At 36.1% G+C, this 21,284-nt stretch overlaps 1 protein-coding gene across 2 annotated transcripts in view; it reads right to left on the minus strand.

Annotated features, from left to right (window-relative positions):
• Polq (DNA polymerase theta) overlaps positions 1-21,284 on the minus strand; it is a 147,428-nt gene that overhangs the window by 71,251 nt on the left and 54,893 nt on the right. For both annotated transcript variants that reach the window (XM_023564894.2, XM_063225057.1), the window contains exons 16-19: positions 13,996-17,048; positions 12,322-12,465; positions 10,983-11,179; positions 8,928-9,168 (exon numbers count right to left, since the gene is read on the minus strand). In XM_023564894.2, the coding sequence (XP_023420662.1) occupies positions 8,928-9,168; positions 10,983-11,179; positions 12,322-12,465; positions 13,996-17,048 (3,635 nt within the window). The remainder of the gene's footprint in view (positions 1-8,927; positions 9,169-10,982; positions 11,180-12,321; positions 12,466-13,995; positions 17,049-21,284) is intronic.

The raw sequence follows: 21,284 nt of genomic DNA on the forward strand, positions 1-21,284 counted from the left end.
AGAAAGTTTTGTTTTGTTTTGTTTTGTTTTTTGCTGACTACCTCCTTCTGTTCACTTCCTCCTCTCCCCATTTTTATTCCTTTATTTTTCTTTTTTCTCTTATGCCTGCATGTGTGTGCATGCATTTGTGCTTCACTTCCTCTTGTCTTTTGCTTCTATTTATAGAGTAAAGGAACTCTCCTTGTGCTTATTCCTTCCATGTTTACCCATGTCTTTAAACTGACTTCTTTCTCCTGTTTCTTATCCTTTCTTGTTTTTCTTTCATTTGCCTCTCTTTAATTTTTTCTCTAATCTTTACATGAATCATAGAATCACTTCACATCTGCATTTTCACTGCCAATTTTGGACCACTTTTCCCTGCTATCCCCATCTAAACATATAACGTACCTCCCCCACAATTAGGATCCTCACCTCCCTCTTATTTCTTCCTTCCAATGCCACATAGTAGAAGATTTAAATGATAAAACAAAACAAGATTTTTTTCTTCTTTCTTTTACCCATCTCTAGCATTTTAGCATTATCTAGTCTCCAGAACCCTGGGCTTTAAATAATTGATTATATAAAATTACTTTTGAATTCTTTCCTTTTTATTTTTACCACTAGAGGTGATATAGCTACAGAATTTCATGTATAATTGCTGTGGGTCTGTACTCGGGCAGTTATGCTTACAACACAACCAAACAATTCTTCTCTACGATAAAGGGAGATCTAAATTGGGTCTCATAATATGTTCTCATCTTGCCCTGATAAATACCACTACAACCGATTAACCTGCTAGTACTGTAGGTGATTTGATTGCACAGGAATATTCCTGATTCAGTAGATGATTTCGTGCCAGTGAATCTGTTTGCCAAGTCCTCTATCACACCAAAGGAAAGGAATAGCAAGAGTTCCTAATCCAAGAATTTGGACTGGATCACAATCAGGAAGAATGCCTGCAACCTCATTGAAAGAAGTCCTGAGTCTGAGGTAGGTTCAGTACCACAGTGGCAGGATCAGAGGAGATATTGGGGTGTGAGCATTCAAAACTCTCTAGCAAAGAAGCTATATGTGAATCACATATTCAATCTGTGTTCCCATCAGATATCTTATAGGGAGGTTGGGTTGAGGGTTAAGGATATAAACGACAGAGTCCAATTCACATAAATAAAAAAGAGAAGGTATAAACACTAGCACTGAACTTATAAAGCTGACATTTATGGGGAGGCAAGATCCTACTTAAAATCTCCACATAAGCCACAAACTCTCCTTGGTTCTCTAGTCCTCAATCTTCAGTACCCTCCCAAAAAGAAGAGAGGAAAAAGGAGACAGACAGATAGATAGATAGATAGATAGATAGATAGATAGATAGATAGACAGACAGATAGATAGAAAAAAAATCTACAACACATAGAGGAGCATGGGGAGACAAAGCAACAACAGAAGACTACCAAATTCTTTCAACTATCCCAAAGCAGAGTAAGGGGCCACAAAAAGAGGGGAAAGCAAATACCAAGTAGTGGAACTCTACAAAAAGTTTAGAGAAGGTTTGAAGAAACTAGATGTAAGAAGAGATGAAGCAGGAATTCAGAGCAACTTCAATCAATAGGCTCACAGTTAATTTCAGGTAAATAGGTAAAAACTGGATATGCTAACCAGGTCAGTTTCAACTACACAGCAAAACCCTGTCTCAAAAAAAAAATCAAATAACCACTAATACAAACATAGTAGGGGAATTTAACACCCTGCTTTTCCAAAGAGATAGATCAATTAAACAAACAAACAAAAAGAAATGTTAGCACTGAACCACAACCTTCAACATACGTACTTAATAAATATGTACAAAATATTCTTCACCTCTATAACAGACTACACATCCCTTGCAGTAGTACATGGTACTTTGTCCAAGATAGATCACATGCTAGTCCACAACACCTGCTCAAGTAATTATAAAGGAACTGAAATTACCTTATGCATACTATCAGACCATTGTGCAATAAAAATAGAAGTCAACAACAGAAAATATTTCATTAAAAATGTATGGACAATTAACAAAAATCAGTGGGTCAAGAGGAAGTCAAAGAAGAAATTATAAAATTTCTAGGAGTAATCATAATGACTGTACAACTCACTAAAACCTCTAAGACACCATTAAAGCAGTTCTAAGAGGAAAATAAATCACAGTCAATGCTGTTATTAGGAAAACACAGCAAGTACATATAAACATATGCAAAATCTTAAGACATTCGAGAAATAACAACAAACCAGCCCCAAACCAAAATTAAGGAGGGAAATTATAAAGATAAGAGTAGAAATCGATGAAATTGAAACTAAAAAAAGTAAAAAGAAAAATGAATCAACCAGCTGGTTCTTTAAAAGAATAAATAAAATAGACAAGCCCTTCACCAGACTTACCAAGAGTAAGAGACAAAAGACTCACATAAATGCAATTAGAAATGAAAAAGGTGAAATCACAACAGACAGTATCAAAATCCAAAATATAATTTTGAAAAATTATATTACAAAACAGTTATAAAATTTTGAAGAAATGGACAGATTCCTAGATGCATACAAACTATCAAAAACTAACCCAAAAATGTGTTATATGCTTCATGATCCACTAACAAGAAATGAAATTGACATAGTAATACGCATCTACAAAAAGAAAAAACATTTCCAGGACCTGGTAGATTTATCACTGAATTCTACAAAACCTTTAAAGATGTTATATCAATAACACTCTACAAGCTCTTCAAGAAATTGAAAGGGATGGAGTGTAGTCAAATTCACTTATGAAAGCCAGCATGAACCTGATCCCAAAAGACTTAGGTAAAGACTCATCTAAAAAAGAAACCTATAGACCAGCCTCCTTAATGAACACAGATGCAAAAATCCTTCATAAGATATTAGCAAATAAAATGCAGCACATCACCAGTAAGATCACACATCATGATCAAGTACATTTCATCCCAAAGATAAAGGGTTCAATATAATAAATCAATAAATAAGTCACATAAAGACAGGCAAGATCAAAACCATACAATCACATGAATAGATGCAGAAAAGAATTTCCACAAAATCCAACACCTCTTCATACTAAAAATCCTATAGAAAACATGTACAGAATGTGAATATGATAAAACCTATGTACATAAAATCAACAGCCAACATCACACTAAATGGGTAAAAACTAAGAGCATTCCTCCTAAAATCAGAAACAAGACAAGGATGTTCATTATCACCACTTACATTTAATACATTACTTGAAATATTAGCCAAAGAAATTAGGCAAGAGAAAGAAATAAAATGGATACATACATGAAAAGAACTCAAGTTATCATTATTCATAGATGACATGATACTTTACATAGAAGATCTAAAGAACTCCACCAAGAAACTGTTAAAATAACCAACTTTAGCAGTGTAGCATGATACAAGATCAACACACACAAATCAGTAGCATTTGTGTACACCAAGAATGAACTTGATGAGAAGGAAATTATGAAAATACTGCCATTCACAATAGCTTCCAGAAAAGTGAAATAACTAGGAATTAACCAACCCAAAGAAGTGAAAACCCCTACAAAGAAAACTACAGTTCTCTGGAAAAAAAAAATCATATTGAAGAGAGTATCAGAAAACAGAATGATGTCCCCAGTTCTGGATAGGCAGAACCAATATAGTCAAAATGGCCATACTACAAAAACCATCATATAGATTCAATGGAGTCTCATTCAAAATACCAACAGCATACTTTACAGAACGTTATGGTTTGTGTCTAGATGTCCTCCCAAAGTTTCATGCAGTCATGGAGGGTGGGCTTTTCAGAGGTAGCTGAACCTAGAGTTTGTGACTAATTCATGGTCCAATGCTAGGATTAAGGATATGGGCATGGCAGCCCACATACAATATAAGGGAAAGAAAGAGACTTGCCCTCCTGTTTCACTTTGGCGTGTTTCTCTTATTATCTTCTATTGCCATAAATGGTTGCTCCTCTGCCATGTGCCACCCTACACCCAGCCGATTACAGACTGAAACCTCCACAAACTGAGCTAAACAAAGCTTTCTTGCTTTAACTTTAGGTGTTGGGTATTTTGTCTCAGTAATAAGAAAAGTAACTAAGATGGAATTTGGTACCAAGAAGAGGGATCATTTCTGTGACATTACCTGACTATGTGGTTCAGAAGCCTTTGGAACTGGTTTGTGGGAAAATAAAGAGTTAGGAAAGGTTCAGGGATGCTACCTGAAAAAGTAGAGCTGGAATCCCTTAGGCTGTATGGTATGGGAAATTCTTATCAGAGCTCTGAAGACCAGAAGGCTGACAGAAATCCTGCCAGTAAAGACCAGGCTGAGAAGGTTTCTGCTGAGGAGGACTACATTGATTGTTAGGCTCCAGATGATGTGCGTTATGGCTTAGCAGAAAGTTTGCCTGCATTTTGCTTGTGTTCAGAGACTTTTAACTTTAGACTGAGATTAAAGGTAGCAGAATAATTAATCTTAGAGAAGCAATTTTAAGGCAGCCTAATGTTAAGGTTGGAGTTAGCCAGTCAATGTTGAAAATCAAGAACAAAGAGCCTAGCAGAATGACTTAAAGTGTTATGAGTTTAGCCAGAAAGGACAGCTCTGGTAAAATTGTGGACTGCAAAGAAGGGAGTAGAGGAGATCTTGCTTGCTGAGAAGGAACAGGAGAATAGAAAAGATACCCTGGGAGTATCACAAGCAGCAGCAGGACTCCGTGGAGGAAGGAGGATCAAGGACAAAAGTTTCCTCCAACCCCTAGGTCCACTGTGGGAGGAGGAAGAGTGCTTTATTCTTTTTTGAAATTCTGTATCATTTCTGTTTTTTCTTTAAAAAATAAAATAAATGTACAAAGAAGAAGAAGAAGGCGACAACGACAATGAAGAAGGACTTCACCCTTTGTAATCTCAAAATTGGAAAAGTGAAAGATCCAAAATGATGGTAGCCTAGAGAATTTGGGCCTCAGAATTGGATTGAGAGTGCCCAGATATCCTGGGAACAGTCAAGAGAGAAGCCTGGCTAATGCTCTGACTCGTAGCAAACCTTTATAGCATCTATGTAGTGCCGGTTTTAGGTACATGCAGGTGGAAGAGTTTTGGGGTCCAGAAGGTTTTCACCTAGACTTTAGAAGGACTGAGAGGCCAGGCAGTATGTCCCTGAGAGGGCAGCATGTGAAGCTGTGAGTGTGAAGCCAAAGGTGCTGTGAAGACCCCAGAAGTTTACAGAAGCCAAGAATGTGGCTGATCTGAGAAAAACTCTAAGGAGGAAGTAGAACGGGCCCAAGAGAGAAGCCATGGGAGCTACAACCACTGGAAGTGCCATAGGGGCAGAGCCACCCAAGCCATATAAAGTTCACATTTTGCCACAAATTGCCTTGGATGCTACCCATGGAACTACAGGACTTAGTGTTTGCCCTGCTGGACTTTGGAATTACTTTGATTCCATTCCTTTGTATCCCCCTGTATGTAATTTCTGGAATGGAAGTCTCTACCTTGTGCCACCAAATGTTGAAAGTGTTTAACTTGCTTTGTATAAGGACTCACAACTGAGAGTTTGCCTTACATCTCAGAAGAGACTTGGGACTTGGAATTTTCAGCAATGTTGAAACTGTTAGGACTCTGGCAACTCTTAGAGATAGACTAAATAAATGTCTTTTGCATAAAGGAATGTACAAGAGTCTTTGTGAGGCCAAACGAAGAATGTTATGTTTTGTGTCTAGATATCCTCCTGAAGCCTAATGCAGTCATGGGAGGTGAGCTTTTCAGAGGTATATGAATCTAGTTTGTGACTGTTTCACAGTCCAATGCTGGATATAAGTACCACACCCACCACAGGTGGGTAAGAGAAAGAGGCTCATTTCTCCTCCTCTCCTCTTTCACTTGCTTTTGCTATCTTCTGCCGCCACAAATAGTTGCTCCTCTGCAATGTGTCACCCTGCCTTGGGCCCAGGCAATTATGCATTGATACTACCACAAACTGTGAGCTAAATACGTCTTTCCTGCTTTGAGTATTCTGCCTCAGCAATGAGAAAAATAACTAAGACACAGAACTAGAAAAAACAGTCCTAACATTCATATGGAATCAGATGAGACCCAGAACAACAAAAGCGAATTTGAGCAACAAAGTAGAGAATGGAAAAAATATTTGCCAGCCACTCCTCAGATGGAGGACAAATATTTATAATGTATAAAGAACTTAAAAAATAAATATACCTGAAATTAAAGACCCAGTCAAGAAATAGGCAAGAGAAATGAACAGACACTTACAGAGGATGAAATATAAATGGTCATCTCTGGCCATTAAAGAAATGCAAACTAAAACAGTGCTAAGATTCCATCTTACTTTGGAAAAAATAATCATCATTAAGAAATCAAAAATAACAAATACTGGAATGCTTATGATGAAAGAAGAAACCTCTTTCATTGTTAATGGGAATGTAACTAGTGTAAATATGATGGAAATCAGTATGAAGATTTCTCGAAGAGCTGAAATTGGAAATTCCATATGACCCTGCTATCCTCCTTTGAAGTATATTCCCCAAGGAGTTTAAGACATCATACTGTAGCAATACATACACACCAACATTGTGCAACAATTTGTAATAACTAAATCCTAGAAGCAGCCTGCATACCCATCAACAGATGACTGGATAAAGAAAATGTGATTATATATATATATATATATATATATATATATATATGATTTTATATATATATATGTATTCATATATATATATATATGAATACAACTCAATTATAAAGAAGGACAAATTTGAGACCTATGTAGGAAAATGGATATATCTGAAAAATATAACGTTGAGTGAAAAAAATGAAACACACAAGCTTAAATATCACATGGTATCTCCTGAGTAAGGCAAAGTACAAACAAAGAGAATAATAAGGATGAATAAAGGGGACACAGGAATAGATCTATAGCAATAGGGAACTAGTCCAAGGAAACAAGGCAAAAAGTGCCATAAAGATATGGCATATACAGGAACCTAATACTTCAATGAATGTAAAAATTATACCCAAAATATCAGCTAAGATTAATCATATCAACAAGAATGAAGCCAAGTGTGTTGGTGCATTCTTATTATCCCAGAACTCAGGAGGCTGAGACAGGAGAATCACTATGAGTTTGAGGCCAGCCAGGGCTGCAAAATGAGTTGAAGACTAGCCTTAACTGCATGGCGAAACCCTGTCTCAAAAAGAGAGAGAGAAAAAAAATGAGAATGAATATCAGGATAAAGAAATTAGAGGAAGGGGCTGGGGATTTAGCTCAGTGGCATAAGTGCCTACCTTGCAAGCAGGCAGTCATGAGTTCGATACCCAGTACTGATAAAAAAGAAAAAGAAATTAGAGGAGAAGAGAGGGAGGTACTAAAGAAGGATAAAGGGATTAAAAGAAATAAGCTATAGTATACACATGGATCCATCCCCAAAGATGGCTGTAAACTGCAAGTACTGCAAACATGGACTAATAAAATTTTAAAAAGTTTAAAGCCAAGCATGGTGGCTCGCACCTGTAATCTCAATACTTGGAATACTTGGAAGGAGGATTGCCATGAGTTCAATGTCAATCTGGACTACATAGTGAGTTCAAGGCCAGCCTAAACTACATAGCAAGATCCTGTCTCAAAAAAAAAGTTAAAAAAAAATAAAAAGCTACCTGGGCATGGTGGCATTCATACCTGTAATCCTAGCATTTGGGAGGCTGAGGCAGGAGGATCACAATGAATTTCATGAAGCCTAAATGACACAATGACTTTAAGGCCAGCCTGAGCTAAATAGGGAAACCCTGTTTCAAAACAAACAAATAGACAATAAAACAAACAAAAAAAACTATAACATATCTTGGGCTAAACATTGTCAAAAAAGTATAATAAAGTTGAAAAAAATTTTTAAAAATAAGCAAAATTTATCCTGCAAACATGCACCAATAAAATTTTAAATAGCAACAATAAAATTAATACAGCAATCATATATAACAGTAATATTATAATACATATTATAAAAAACAACATATATGCTAAAATTCTTTGACATAAAAGTTTTTAAATTTATAAAAACAAACAATGATATAAAACTTGGAATATATAAGAAAAGAAAAAGAAGACAAAGTACAGCTTAATGAGGGTTAACAGGTATTCATAATAATAGGTCTGTATGTGGACTGATAATAATAAACATGAAAAAACAATTAACACAAATATATACAGCTGATATCCTTTAAAAAGAAGAGAATAGACTGACTCCATACTTAAAAATTTTTCTCATGCTTGTTCAAATGGTAGTACTAACTGATCCATAAAGAGATATTTTGTCCTGGGATATATTAAACAAAGATACATTATTAACATGTATTCACACCCAAACAAAACATAGCTCTCTAGAATGTCAGCTTACAGAACATCACTACCCACAAGGCAAGCGTGTGAAAACAGAAAATAATCTAGAGATTCATTACAATGAACAAGCAAATTCTAAAACAATTATTTCCAAACAAAATTTTATAGCTTCCCCCATTCTCTGCAGAAATATTTTTCTCAATGTACTTCAAATCTATGGATTTTATAATTAAGAAAACATTCACATTGTATGAGAACACATTTAAAAATATCCTCATCACACATTTTTAACTTTGCAGAAAGAAAGTGCTTTTGAGGAGCATGTTTTTCTAAATAAGTTATTGAAAGACAGTCACAATCACTTATTTTGGTATTGTCTATGGCTGTTCTGGTGCCACAACGTCAGAGTGGAGAATCTGATACAGACAGACTGGCCCACAAGTCAGAAATAAGTACTCTCTGGCCTTTTACAGAGAAAAATTTGTTGACTATTACACTAGACAATCCAAAGGTATGGTTTACATAAAATGGGTAACTATTCTCGTATCTGTAACTAAGAATTTCTATCTGCTGGCTTTTACCTTGAAGATTTTCCTTCTGCAGCAAAGAGTTGAGTTGGTTCATACAGTTGAAGACAAGAATGGACTCTACAGATGCTCTATATCGCCCAGAATGCTCAGTGCTCACATGCAGCCCCAGGCTTTGAATTCCAGGTCCAGTCTCCAGGCCCTCTAGGAGGGGGAGCTCTTGAGGAAGGTAGCTCGTGACCATACTGTGAAGTGTTGGCTCTGTGGAATCTGGATCTAATAACCAGCATGCTACCTGAATGGGACAGCAATCAGGATATTTTCTTGATGTGTTCTAAGGATTTTGTGTAAAAATTCATTTATATCACTCATTTTTACTTAACATTTATTCAATGATTTTCCCAGGAAAAGAGAAGGAAAGCATAATAATAACAGGACATTAGTACCAATAACAGCAGTGGACTTTATTTTTCCATCACTGAAATGCTCCTCGATACCCCACTTCTGAAAGCTTAAAAACCAAATGACTCCAACTGAAACCATATGTCTGAAAATAAAGATGAGGAGTAGGCTGATTTGGCCTAGCAACTATAATAACGATGAGCATTTTTGGTTTTAGGTTTATATAGCTCTTTCAACAGCGGAAGTGAAGCATAAATGTTTTACCATTAAAAGTCCATATCCAGGTTTTCACAAAGTCTCTGTATGTTCTCTTCTGGATAGGAGTCTGTTACAAGGACTGTGTAACTGGTCGCCTGATTGCTATTTTCAGCTGACTTGTAACTTCTTGCTAGTTTTTTTTTTTTTTTTTGTACCGGGAATTGAACTCACAACCTTGCGTATGCCAGGCAGGCGCTTATGCCACTGAACTAAATCCCTGGCCCAGGGACTTGTAGCTTCTAATACTAGATACAACAGACCATGAACTAGATTTGTAAAGCAGAAATCTAAGATTTGCTAATACTTCTGAAAAATTACTATATGACTCAGTTGCTTCTTCTGTAGCCTAATTAGGAAGTGTTATGTGGTGTTTTGAATGAGAGTCTCATGTGAATGTCAGCTAATTATAAGAATGAGACATTAAAAATAAATAATCTTTTACCAAAAGTGTGATTAATAAAACCAAATATGATATATTTCAAGTAGTTTGAAAAGAAGATGCTATATAAATCTAGGATGTTACTATAGTTTTAATGAGAGGCTCATATAGAAATTCTTGTTTTATATTCCAAAATTAAGTGATACTCTTTTATATATAGAAGACAGTTTGAAACCTTTGTGAAAGAAAGGAAAAAAGAAAGAACAGAACAGAAAAGAAAAGAAAAAACATCATGGCTGAGCACATTGCCTAGCCTGCATAAGACGGTAGGTTTAGACCAGTGTCACAAAAAGAAAGAAAAGGAAGCAAAAACCCAACCAAAAGATCATGCTATTGACTATACAGTGCTGGTAACAACTATCAAACTGTAATTTTTCAATTCTAAAGTAACTATATTTCTAATATTTCCAATGCCAAAAGATGGAGAAGATGTATCATTAAAGATTATATTATAAATAAATGTCTTCTGAAATGCATTATAGAGTCAATTGTATATTATGTAACATTCCCCCTACTTTTGTTAATTCAGAATTAAAACTGAGTATATCATACTTTGCTGAGACACAGGGACATTCTCAGTGACTACTACCATAATGTGCTCTGTGTCCCCTAACATAACCCTTTTGACATCTTATAATCATGTACCTTTCCTATTTTCTGCCTCCATTTTCATAGTTATTTGGAAAATCCTATCATAGACCTAAATTGAATGGTTGTCTAATGTAGTAAGGGGTAAAAAATTATAATTTATGGCCAAAATTGATTTTTAAAAAGTCTAAGGGAAGACATGAACCTTAGGGCTTCAAATTTGTGATAACTCTGTTTTTATCTACACAGAGATATTTGGTACATAATATTGCATTGTGGGTGGATGAGATTACTCGATAAGGCATGACTTCTCTAAACAATTTAAATTGCATTATTTAAGCTAACTAAATACCAAGTAACTTAAGAATTAACCTAAAACCTAACAATGTTTAAGTTTATAAAAATTAAGCAAGACATAGAACCTTAGGGTCTTCATAATTTTGCTCCAGGGAGATGCCACAAGACTGAAGAAGAATTTTATAGCTCTGGATGAAATCATACATGATAACGGAACGGTCCTTATCAGATTCCTTTTGCAAGCAGGATCGAAGGTGCCACATCCTTTCTCTCACAGTCAGGGCTGGATCCAGAGAAGGTGGGGCCAAACTGGCACTAATTTCTTGGGACAAAAAAAATCTTAATGCAAAAATCACATGATTCATTTGAAGTGGCAATTGTAAGATACACACACACACACACACACACACACACACACTCGCGCGCGCGCTCAGAGGTTAAGGATCCAATGCTAACTGACCACTAATTCAGCATAACCTTGTCCCAGTCATATTGACTATCTTGATGAAGTACTTCGTAATCAAAACACTAGGTTTGGGCTACAAGTTTTTTTTTTTTTTTTTTTGGAGGGGGGCTACAAGTTTTATGATGTTCTATTTAATTACATGGGAGAAAATTCTAAACTATCAAGACTTCAAAAATAAAATTATGTTTCTCAGAAAGAGACGTTAAAGACAGGTATTTTGAAGTTAATTTTATATTATTATTGTTTTGAGACAGAGTTTCTCTATATAGTTTAGGCTAGCTTCATATTCACTATGTAATTCAGGCAAGCCTTAAACTCACAGTGATTCTGATGAGTCAGCCTTGCTAGTTCTGGCATTACAGGCCTGTGCTACCAGGCTTGGCACTGAAGTGAATTTTCAAAGGAGATGTTACAATGTTATATCAAAAATAAAAGTAGATCAAGCAACTACCAAGCCCAACAAACTTTCTTAACAAACAACTGAAAACACTTCATCCTTACTAAGGAACAGACACATGAAAACCTTACTAATTTTGCTCCTGAAAGCCTTATTAATTTTGCTCCTGTACAAAACCAAGCAAACTGAGTGTCAACCAGCCATAATCAGATTACAAAGTATTTCCAGATCTTATGCTTTCAACTCCAGAAACTTCTACAAAGGCTATGTGATTCAGCAACACTGTCTCTGGATGAGATCCAGATGCAATCAAAGGGAGGAAAAAGACTGAAAAGAAATAACTGTTGATCCACTGCTAATCGCTGGATATGTGACAGGAAAAGGAAGTGAAAGGAAGCATTTCGTAAACCAGTCTAGGATACAGCTAAGTGGTAGAGCACTTGCCTAGCAGGTGCAAGTTGCTGGATTCAAGACCTGACAATGAATATACACACTAAGTGCTATGCTGCATTGTATCAGGGTATTATCCTCAATGAACAGAATTATCCTAATAAATGTTTCATGAATTACATTGTGATTTGTCCAAATTCTGATTACTTACCAGAATGCTTCTGCTCCTTCTGCAGTGAAATATAATATGCATCTCTTCCACCCCAGCATATTGCCAGTCCAACCACTAGTATGTCATCCGAGCCTTGAACAGGAAATCTATCATCGCTAACCAGGGTTTCCTGAGGTAAGTGAGCTAAGTGAACCAAAAGTGGTAAAGAATTCTTAAGACATTAAAAGAATTGTTAAAATAATGATTTTTAAACAACTACTTGATAGGCACATCTTGCAGATTGAAATATGCATTATTAAGATAGTTGTTTGATATATATAAGGTATTTCTGGGCTTCCCATCAATTAAGATACCTGTCATAAAAAATCTAAAGATTTCTTAAAGTAGATCTATAATAATGATGGAATGATTACCAACTAAATGAAAAGAGCTGTACTATAAGTTTCTACAATTCAAACAAAAATAAAGAGGACAGGTTTACTGTGTACACACTTGTAAACCACACTTGAGAGGCAGAGGCCACAAGACTGCTGTGAGTTCAAGGCCAGTCTGGGCCACACAGTAAACTTAAGACAGCATGAACTACATAGTAAGACCTCGGCTCAAAAAAAAAAAAAAAAGACAGAGAGAAAAAGAAAGAGGACTAGCACACCATAAAAACATAGTAGCATATACAGCAATTCTTAAGAAATAAGAAACTGAGTCCTACACCTTAATGAAGAACTATGACTATGATTTTAATCATATAAGAATATAACTATGATTTTAATATCTAGAGTCAACATTTTTATCTAAAATAATAAATCCTCATTTTTACAAAAGTCAATAACCAATTTGTTTCACTTAGAAATATATCCTTACTACCCAAAAAATAACTGGCATGTAAGAACTCAATACACATTTGTTAAATTTAAATCAATGTTTTCGTTCCTGTAGTTTCTAGTAAACCATGGTTTTATACATAATGTGCTCAGTATTATGTGATGGGTAAAAAATGGAAAATGCTATTTGACCTTAAAAGTTATACCTTATTAACTGGTATATTCCATGAATTGAAGATCAAATACTTACAATTTTATAAAAATACTCATTCATACAGAGATTTTAAGTTAAATCAATTTCCACAATGGTTTGATGAAGCTTACTAAGGCTGCTCCCCACAACTCAAAACCCAGGTTTCATGCAGTTAGACCAGAATAACATGGCAGTATTTGCCAAAAGGGCCAACCTGCACAAGCTGGGAGAGCTTTGTTAGACTCTGGAGTTAATAGGTCAGCGTGAATACATGATCATCACTAGAGGTCTAAGTTCTACTTCAGATAAATCTTCAACAATGTAGTTAGTGCACATTTGGAAGCAAAATGATCTGCTATGTATTTTTTGTGGTTATGAAAGTAAGTAATGATATTATAACCTAATAGGAAATAATTCATAATAATTAACAATTATATGTCACATTAGAACAATATATAAGCTTAATAGAAATGCCGGATGATATTCAAAATTATCTTAATTTTCATAAATTTGTATTCCAACTAATATAGTTTATATCACATATACCTCATACTGGAGAATAATTAGGAATCTAGCTAGACCAAATAAAAAGCTGTTTTTGAATAGCATTGTATCTAATGTTTAATACTAAAACAGTAAAATCTCATGTCAGTCCACTAGTTTACAGATTAATATCAAAAAATTCTAAAGAACTTTTACCTTGTTTAAATCTTCCACCAATAGTAACAGTTTTAGAGGAGGTCAAACTTTTTATCTTTTCACAGGCCAGTGAGATGGAAAACCGTTTTTTGTACTGCCACTCTTTAACAAATGTCTGAAAGAGAGTCTGGTTACTTGCTACATCAATGATCGCCAAACCTGCTGAACTGCATGAGACTGGAGTTAACTGCAAGCCATCCTCCAACAACTGGAGTGAAAACCTGGTGTCTCCAGCAGGACTGTCATCTTGGAAACCATTCCTGCTCTCTGGACTTAAGCCATGGGTTTTCACACCTGAAGGTGAGCCAAATGAACAACCTTCACCAAGGTGTAAAATATTTCTAGTGCAAGGTTTTACAGAAGTTCCAAGAATCTCTTGAAATACCAGCTTAGAAGCAGATGATGGAATAGGTGTAGGAGGAATGAGACCATTAGCATCTAACACACAGTTTTCTTTACAAGGCAAGAGTGATGGGGTTTCACCATGACTGGCCTTGTTCTCTAGTGCATCCATCTTGCATTTTATTTCATTATTACAGGAGAATGACATGCCATGTAGATGACATGTCTCTGAATTTGAAATCATTTCCCGTCTGTCATTTAACTCAATACTTTTTCCTTTCAAACTAGGTAAGTTTACAGTCGTTAATTGTAGTTTTTCATTTTCTAGTGGACTGGACACTTTATCTAAAATCTGTTGCAATCCTGGACTTAAATCAAAGGATCTCCCCGACCACATGAATGAATTATTTTTCTTTGTCTCAGTTAATTTGGACTTTTGAGCCATTTCATCTTGATCACCAATTACTTCTCCTTGAAGGCGACCATTGTCTTTAATCACTAAACCACCTAGTTCTAATGTTCTAAAAGATACTTCAGTATTATGTTTCTCTTGGACAGAAACTATATCGGCATTGTCCATAGCTTCACGCAACTGAGTAGAATCCATTTCTGAAAACATAACAGATTCATTATTGAAACAAGTTAACTGCTGCTGCTGAATATTTTGATGCTCTTCGATATTTGATGTTTTAGTAGGATCCTCTTGCTGTAGACAAAGAGAATCACTGAGATGGTTTGAAGTTATTTCAGAAGGAAGGAGTTTTTTTGCTTGTCCAGGTGGCTGTTCTTTTACTAGGAAGTCTTCACTGAAACTGTCAAAGAGTAAACTATCACTCATATTCAAACTTGTTTCAAAAGCTAACAGGCAGTCTCCTTCCATACCAGTGGGAGTTCTCTTTGGAGGTACCACAGGTAAGACTGACTTCACAGTCACAGGTGTTTGATAACCTTGAAGAAAACTATTTAATTGAGAGTCAGTAACAGAAATTTCATATCCTTTAAAACAAGGGCCATTTTCCCCTATTAGTACTGGAGAACTAAAAACTGGGCTCCCGGGACTATCGGCCCCATGTTTGGTGGTTTGCTTCTCAGTGACCAGAGTCTTAAGGTCTGAATGAGCTGGACTAGTCACTTCTAGGGGATGTGGCTCACTGGAAGTGACAGGAAACTCTTTATGAAAAGAGGCCAGTGAGTTCTGCTTATCTGACTTCTGTGTATTTCTTGCGGTCAGGCTGGTGTCCTTTGCTCCTTGTTTGGCATTTTCAGTTGCCATCTGTTGAATTATTTTCTCTGACTGAGTATCTAGGTATAAACTATCTTCAAAATCACACGGCACTAAACCTAAATTGATAGCATGGTTATTTTCATTTCTGCTTGCTGCTGTTTTTTCTTGCATTCTAGAAGAATTTACAAAATTTTCATGCTGGCCTCCTGATTTCCCAAATATTTCCGCTGACTGAAGTATTCCACTAGGCACCTCGGTTCTTATATTACTTCCCAATGCTTGAAAATGATTGGATTTATTTTCTTCACTATTAGACTTTACACTTTCACATTTGATAGTAGCAACATTTGCATTTCTATGCAAACAGCTACTGACTACCTCACCGGGCATTTCTTCCTCTGTCATTTTTTTCTGTGTAGCACAAATGTCTGACCGTTTATCACACTGTTGTTTTTCCAGCCACTGGTTCGCTGGATGAGGATCACAGTGTTTCACAGAAAAAGCCTGGTTTTTGGAATCAATTTGTATTTTCACTTCATTTATTTTTTCTATCTCAGGGACAGGCAATCCATTTCCATTTTTACTAACAATACTAGTGGCTTGACAAATCATATTTTGTCTTGGGGATCCTGTGAAAAAATGCTCCATAAAAGAATCATTAGTTATTGTTCTGTTCCTTAAACAATATTGCTCTGTTTGTAATAGGAATGATGTTTTGTTGTTTTTTCCCTCAGCACAAGATACGTCTTTGACAAATGGCTCTGGACTTCTAAATTCCACATTCTCCTCATCAAACGTAAATCGATTTTCATGAACAGGACTAGTTACAGAGCCTTTCATCACAGAGTCTTTCACAGGACTACTGTCCTGGGATTCTTTTTGGCTCTTCTTATGTTTCCAACATAGAAAACTTGTGTTCTTCTGGTCTGAATTGAAATTCAAAGCCGCTTTTTTTGTTTTCTCTAATGAGGTCTGAAGGACTTTCCCAGTACTTGTTTTTCTCTCATTCAGAAAAGTTCTGGACTTCTCTTTTTTTATGCCCAAAGAACCCTGTTTTCTTCCTCTCAAGATGGAATCACTCCTATGCTCCTGATTACTATTCTGGCGCTTACAATGAAAGGAACTTGTGTGCCCGCTGCTTTCCACTGTATTTGGTGAATTGTTGATAGAAGTGTCATTAAATCTCATATTACTTTTGTTCTTTGGCATTAATTGTTTGTGACAACCTGTAGTCTGGAGTACAAATGTGTGTTCCTTGTCTTTTGACTCACTCCTGGTCAGGGAATATGTACCAGCATTTAACGGGGAAGAGGGATCCCACTTCACCCCTATTTCAACTAAGTCCTGCTGCAGAATCATTTTGGCTTCATCCACTATTAAGACTGCCGCTTCTCTCGGAGTTAGTTTTCTGTTGGACACCCAAATTGTTCCCATATTCTGACGTTCTTCAACTGCTTCCTCTTCCTCATCCACTGCCTTTCTGGCACTATACAAGAAAACAGGAAAAGGTAATTAATGTGTTCACTGAGTCTTTCATTCATTCAGAGCAAAGATTCATTAAGCATTCAATCTGAGCTGTACTGGGAACTGAAGAAATAGCACTAAACAAGAGTTACATCTGCCCTCGTGGTACATACATTACAGTGAGAAAATCAAATGTTTAAAGTGCTATGTCAACTGGTGATGAGTTGTATAGAAAAATGAAGCATTAGAAAGAAGCAATGGTTCTGCAACTTTTAAACAGAGTAATAAGGAAAGGCCTTGAGTCTTCAAGTAAAAGCCTTAAAGAAAAAAAAAAGATTGAAGTTTGACCTTAGTCAAACTGACGGATAAATATTAATGTTCCTCGGGTAACATAATAGATGTTAATCATACATATTTAATTAAAATACCAGGAGAAGAAAGGTAAGTTGAAGCAAAAACAAAAACAAAATTTTATGTATGGAAGAAATAACAAGTTGTGAGACTTCTGCTTCTATCCATGATGAAGTAACAGGGACCAACTCAGCCTCTTCTGAACAACTAAAGAACTGTGGTTGGTCACAAAAATGTAACAGCTTCCATGTTTCTCTCTGCTGAGTCACTGACTCTGGGGGACACCAGTGATCGTTAGAAATTTTACAGAGTGGTCTGTGTGGATAACGACTGAGACATGGAGCACCAGCTGGCCAGCATATGCTTGAGTCGTGCTCCAAGCAGAGCAAGTCATGCCCTCAGATGACTCCAGAGCCAGCTAGCCACTTAACCACATCCTTTTGAGACCCCCTACCCAGAATCACCTCAATTCTTCATTTGAGGATATTATGTTATTTACTGTTGTTTTCAAGTATTTTGTTACATAAAATAGTTAACTAATATACCTACTGCATCTATTAAACTTCAGAGATGGGGAGGGGATGGGACCTCAAGTCTACAAGCAAAAAGATCAAATAATTTATATGGTTGAAAGACTCTAACTCCTATCAGACTTTTTAAATTCAGCATATAAGACAAAGCAACAAGGAATAAGTATTTTCAAAAAACTCAACAAAACAATTGAAGGCCAAGAATTTTACATCCAGTAAAGCTGTACTTCAAACATTTAATATTAGAGACAAGCAGTTCTAAATATGTAGGAGCTAGCATGGTGGTACACCTCTGCATTCCCAGCACTCAGAAGGTTCAGGCAGAAGGATTGCAATTTGCAAACCAGCCTGGGCTACAAAGTGAGTTCAAGGCCAGGCCAAACTGCATATCAAGACTGTTTTTAAAAGACAATAAATAAATAAATAAATAAATAAATAAACAAAACATGTAGAAATTTGAGGAACTCTGTTCTTGCAGCCTTCCTCAAGGAATCTCTGGTAGAGGATGAGTTTCAGCCAATTAAAAGATAACTAGGATCAATGGATGGTGGTATACTCCTATGATCCCAGAAGCCTCCTAAACAGGAGTAACACAAATTTGAGACCAGCCTGCGCAATACAGTGACTGAGTGAGATCCTGTCTCAAAAACAAAAGAAAAATTGAAAGTGCTGGAGGTAGGAATATAGTTCAGTGAGAAGGTTTTGGAGTCAATCCCCAGTATTAAAAAGAAAACCAAAAAAGACCTGCAACATTTTAGCAAGAAAACTAAGCTTTTCAACAAATAAAAGTGGGGATTACAAGAAATGAGGCACTGAAATAGTAGAATAGTAATAGAATAGATTATTTTTACTAAAAGACAGAAGGAACATGTCTATATATGTATGAAGGATGAAAGAAAAAAAGGATCTATTAAACATAGTCAATGGTGGCTCACGCCTGTAATCTCAGCACTTGGGAGGCTGAGGTGGGAGGATCGTTGTGAGTTCGAAACCAGTCTGGGCTACAAAGTGAGCTCAAGGCCAGCCTGAACTGCATAGTGAGACCCCGTCTCAAAAAAATAAAAAAAAATAAAAAAAAAGAAAGAAAGAAAAATAAAAAAATTAACATAGTCAATAAGGCAGACTTTGTATAAATATATTCTAAATAGTATACCTTTATTACAGAAAATATATTTAGTTTGTATTGATCATCATTTAGGTCACAAAGAATCAGTGAGTTCCATGTAAAAATGTTAGCAATAACACTTAGATTGTAATGCAATCATGCCAGAGATTATGACCAAAATATACCCTTTTTCAGGGCAATTTTGACTCTCTTACCAAAGCTACCTATTTTGTTCATAATTTCTGGCTTTAGTCAGTAAACAAAGCAAAAGCATTCAATATCTTTATTACTACTCAAGACTGAATTATAAGTATTAGCTAATTTAATAAGGCAAGATAAATCAAATAAAAGTATAAGAACCAGAAAGGGAGAAGTAAAATATCTCTACTGATAGATGATGCAGCAGTTGTCACAGTCACAGCATCCTGTCTGATATCACCAGACAACATATCAATATATCCAGGAAACTCTAAGAGAAATAATGGCAACAGTAACTCAAATAATAAAAGAATTCAGAAAGTAGCAGGATCAAAAACATATAAAAATTAATAGCCTTTATAAATAATAACCATATGGAGACTATTCTAGTTATTTTTCTTATTCTACAACAAAATAGCTGACACAAAAATTTAAAGAAGTAAAGGTTTATTTGGCTCACAGATTGTAGAGGTTTCAGTTCATAGTCGACTGGCTCCAAGGTAAAAGTGTCTGCCAGGAGGCATCACAGAGGAGAACAATCCCCAGGGGAGAGCGACTACCCCTCTTTCTGTCCCTGTATAGCCCATGCAGGCTACTCGCCCTAGGGAAAATGTAGCACTCACATCCTTAATTCCAACCAGAACTATGCCAAACTAATCAGTGAACTGATTTAGAAATCACACACACTTGATACCACCATTATACACATTAAATCCAGCCTCCTCTGAAAAGCCCCATCTATGACCACATGAGGTTTAAGGAGACAACTAGACACAAGCTATAACAATATTATAACAGAACCATCAACTAAAATAACAGTGAAGATCAAATAGAAATAAAATTAACAAGAAATGTGAAAAATCTACCTGAAAAAAATTTTAAAATTCTTGATAAAAACTAAATCAAATGGAGATATAACCTCTTCTTGGATAGGTTGATTCAGTGTTAAATAGGTGTCAGTTCTCCATAAATTAATTTTATAACCCAACCCAAGAAAAATAGCAAAGTACTATAGATTTCATATGGCAAACATTCAAGAATTGCCAGAAAACATACTAAAAATTTTAAGACAGAACTTGCCTACCAAACACTAAAACATTCTATGTATAAAGAACTTATAATTAAAAGCATGGTACTGGCTCATGAATTGACATAAACAATAGTAGGCTAGAGTTCAGAAATCACCCTAAGTATATATGTATATTTAGTATATTTTGAAGATAGGACCTCAAATCACTGAAACAAAGAAAAACTTTGTACTAAGTGGATGAAAGATAAAATCATAACTACACTTCACATTATACATGAAATTAAGTTATAAATGCATCAGGAATCTAAATGGAAACTTACAAAAACTAGAAGAGAATACGTACATGTCTCTAATATCTGTGTAAGAAAGCTTTTCCAACTATGGCTCAATTCAAAGGCAAATAGAAAAAGAGTGGCTAAAAATAAACTGATAAAACATGGGTATGATGGTGCAGGCCTGTAATCTCGGGAGATGAAGCAGGAGGATTGCATTGAGGTTGAGACCAGCCTGAATTATGTAGCAAGACCCTGCCTGAAAAAAAACCTAATAAACTGATAGAAAAAGAATCTTGCCTGTAGAAAAACATGATGAAAATCAACGGTCAGGACCCCCAAGTGGCCTGGAGACACCTGAACTCCACCTCGTGAGGCAAAAGTGCTTGCAGCGATCTCCATCCAGTGGTGCAGTCTCAGGACATCACTTGGAGCCTAGCAGGCATCCCCCATCACCGGAGGACCCCTAGGAAGGTCCCTCCAAGCCTAGCTGAGCCCATCCAGTGATCCCCAAGTGGCCTGGAGCCACTTGGCAAGGCCTAATGACCTCCACTCAACTGGGGAAACTCCCTGCAGTACGGACAGATATTCTCAAACCAAGAAATAACTGAGATCGTGGCTTCAGCTTCCTTAAGGGAATGTAAGAAAATGACAAAAACAAAAGAGCAAAATGCAGTCTCAAACCCAGCCTATCCCAAACAAGCCTAAGAAACATGGACATAGAAGAAATGTAAGCCATACATCTGAAACTCCTGAAATGATAGCAACTGAA

Source organism: Cavia porcellus, unplaced genomic scaffold (assembly GCF_034190915.1).
Source record: "Cavia porcellus strain 051 isolate PalLab524CR breed Dunkin Hartley unplaced genomic scaffold, mCavPor4.1 scaffold_15, whole genome shotgun sequence".
Lineage (NCBI taxonomy): Eukaryota > Metazoa > Chordata > Mammalia > Rodentia > Caviidae > Cavia > Cavia porcellus.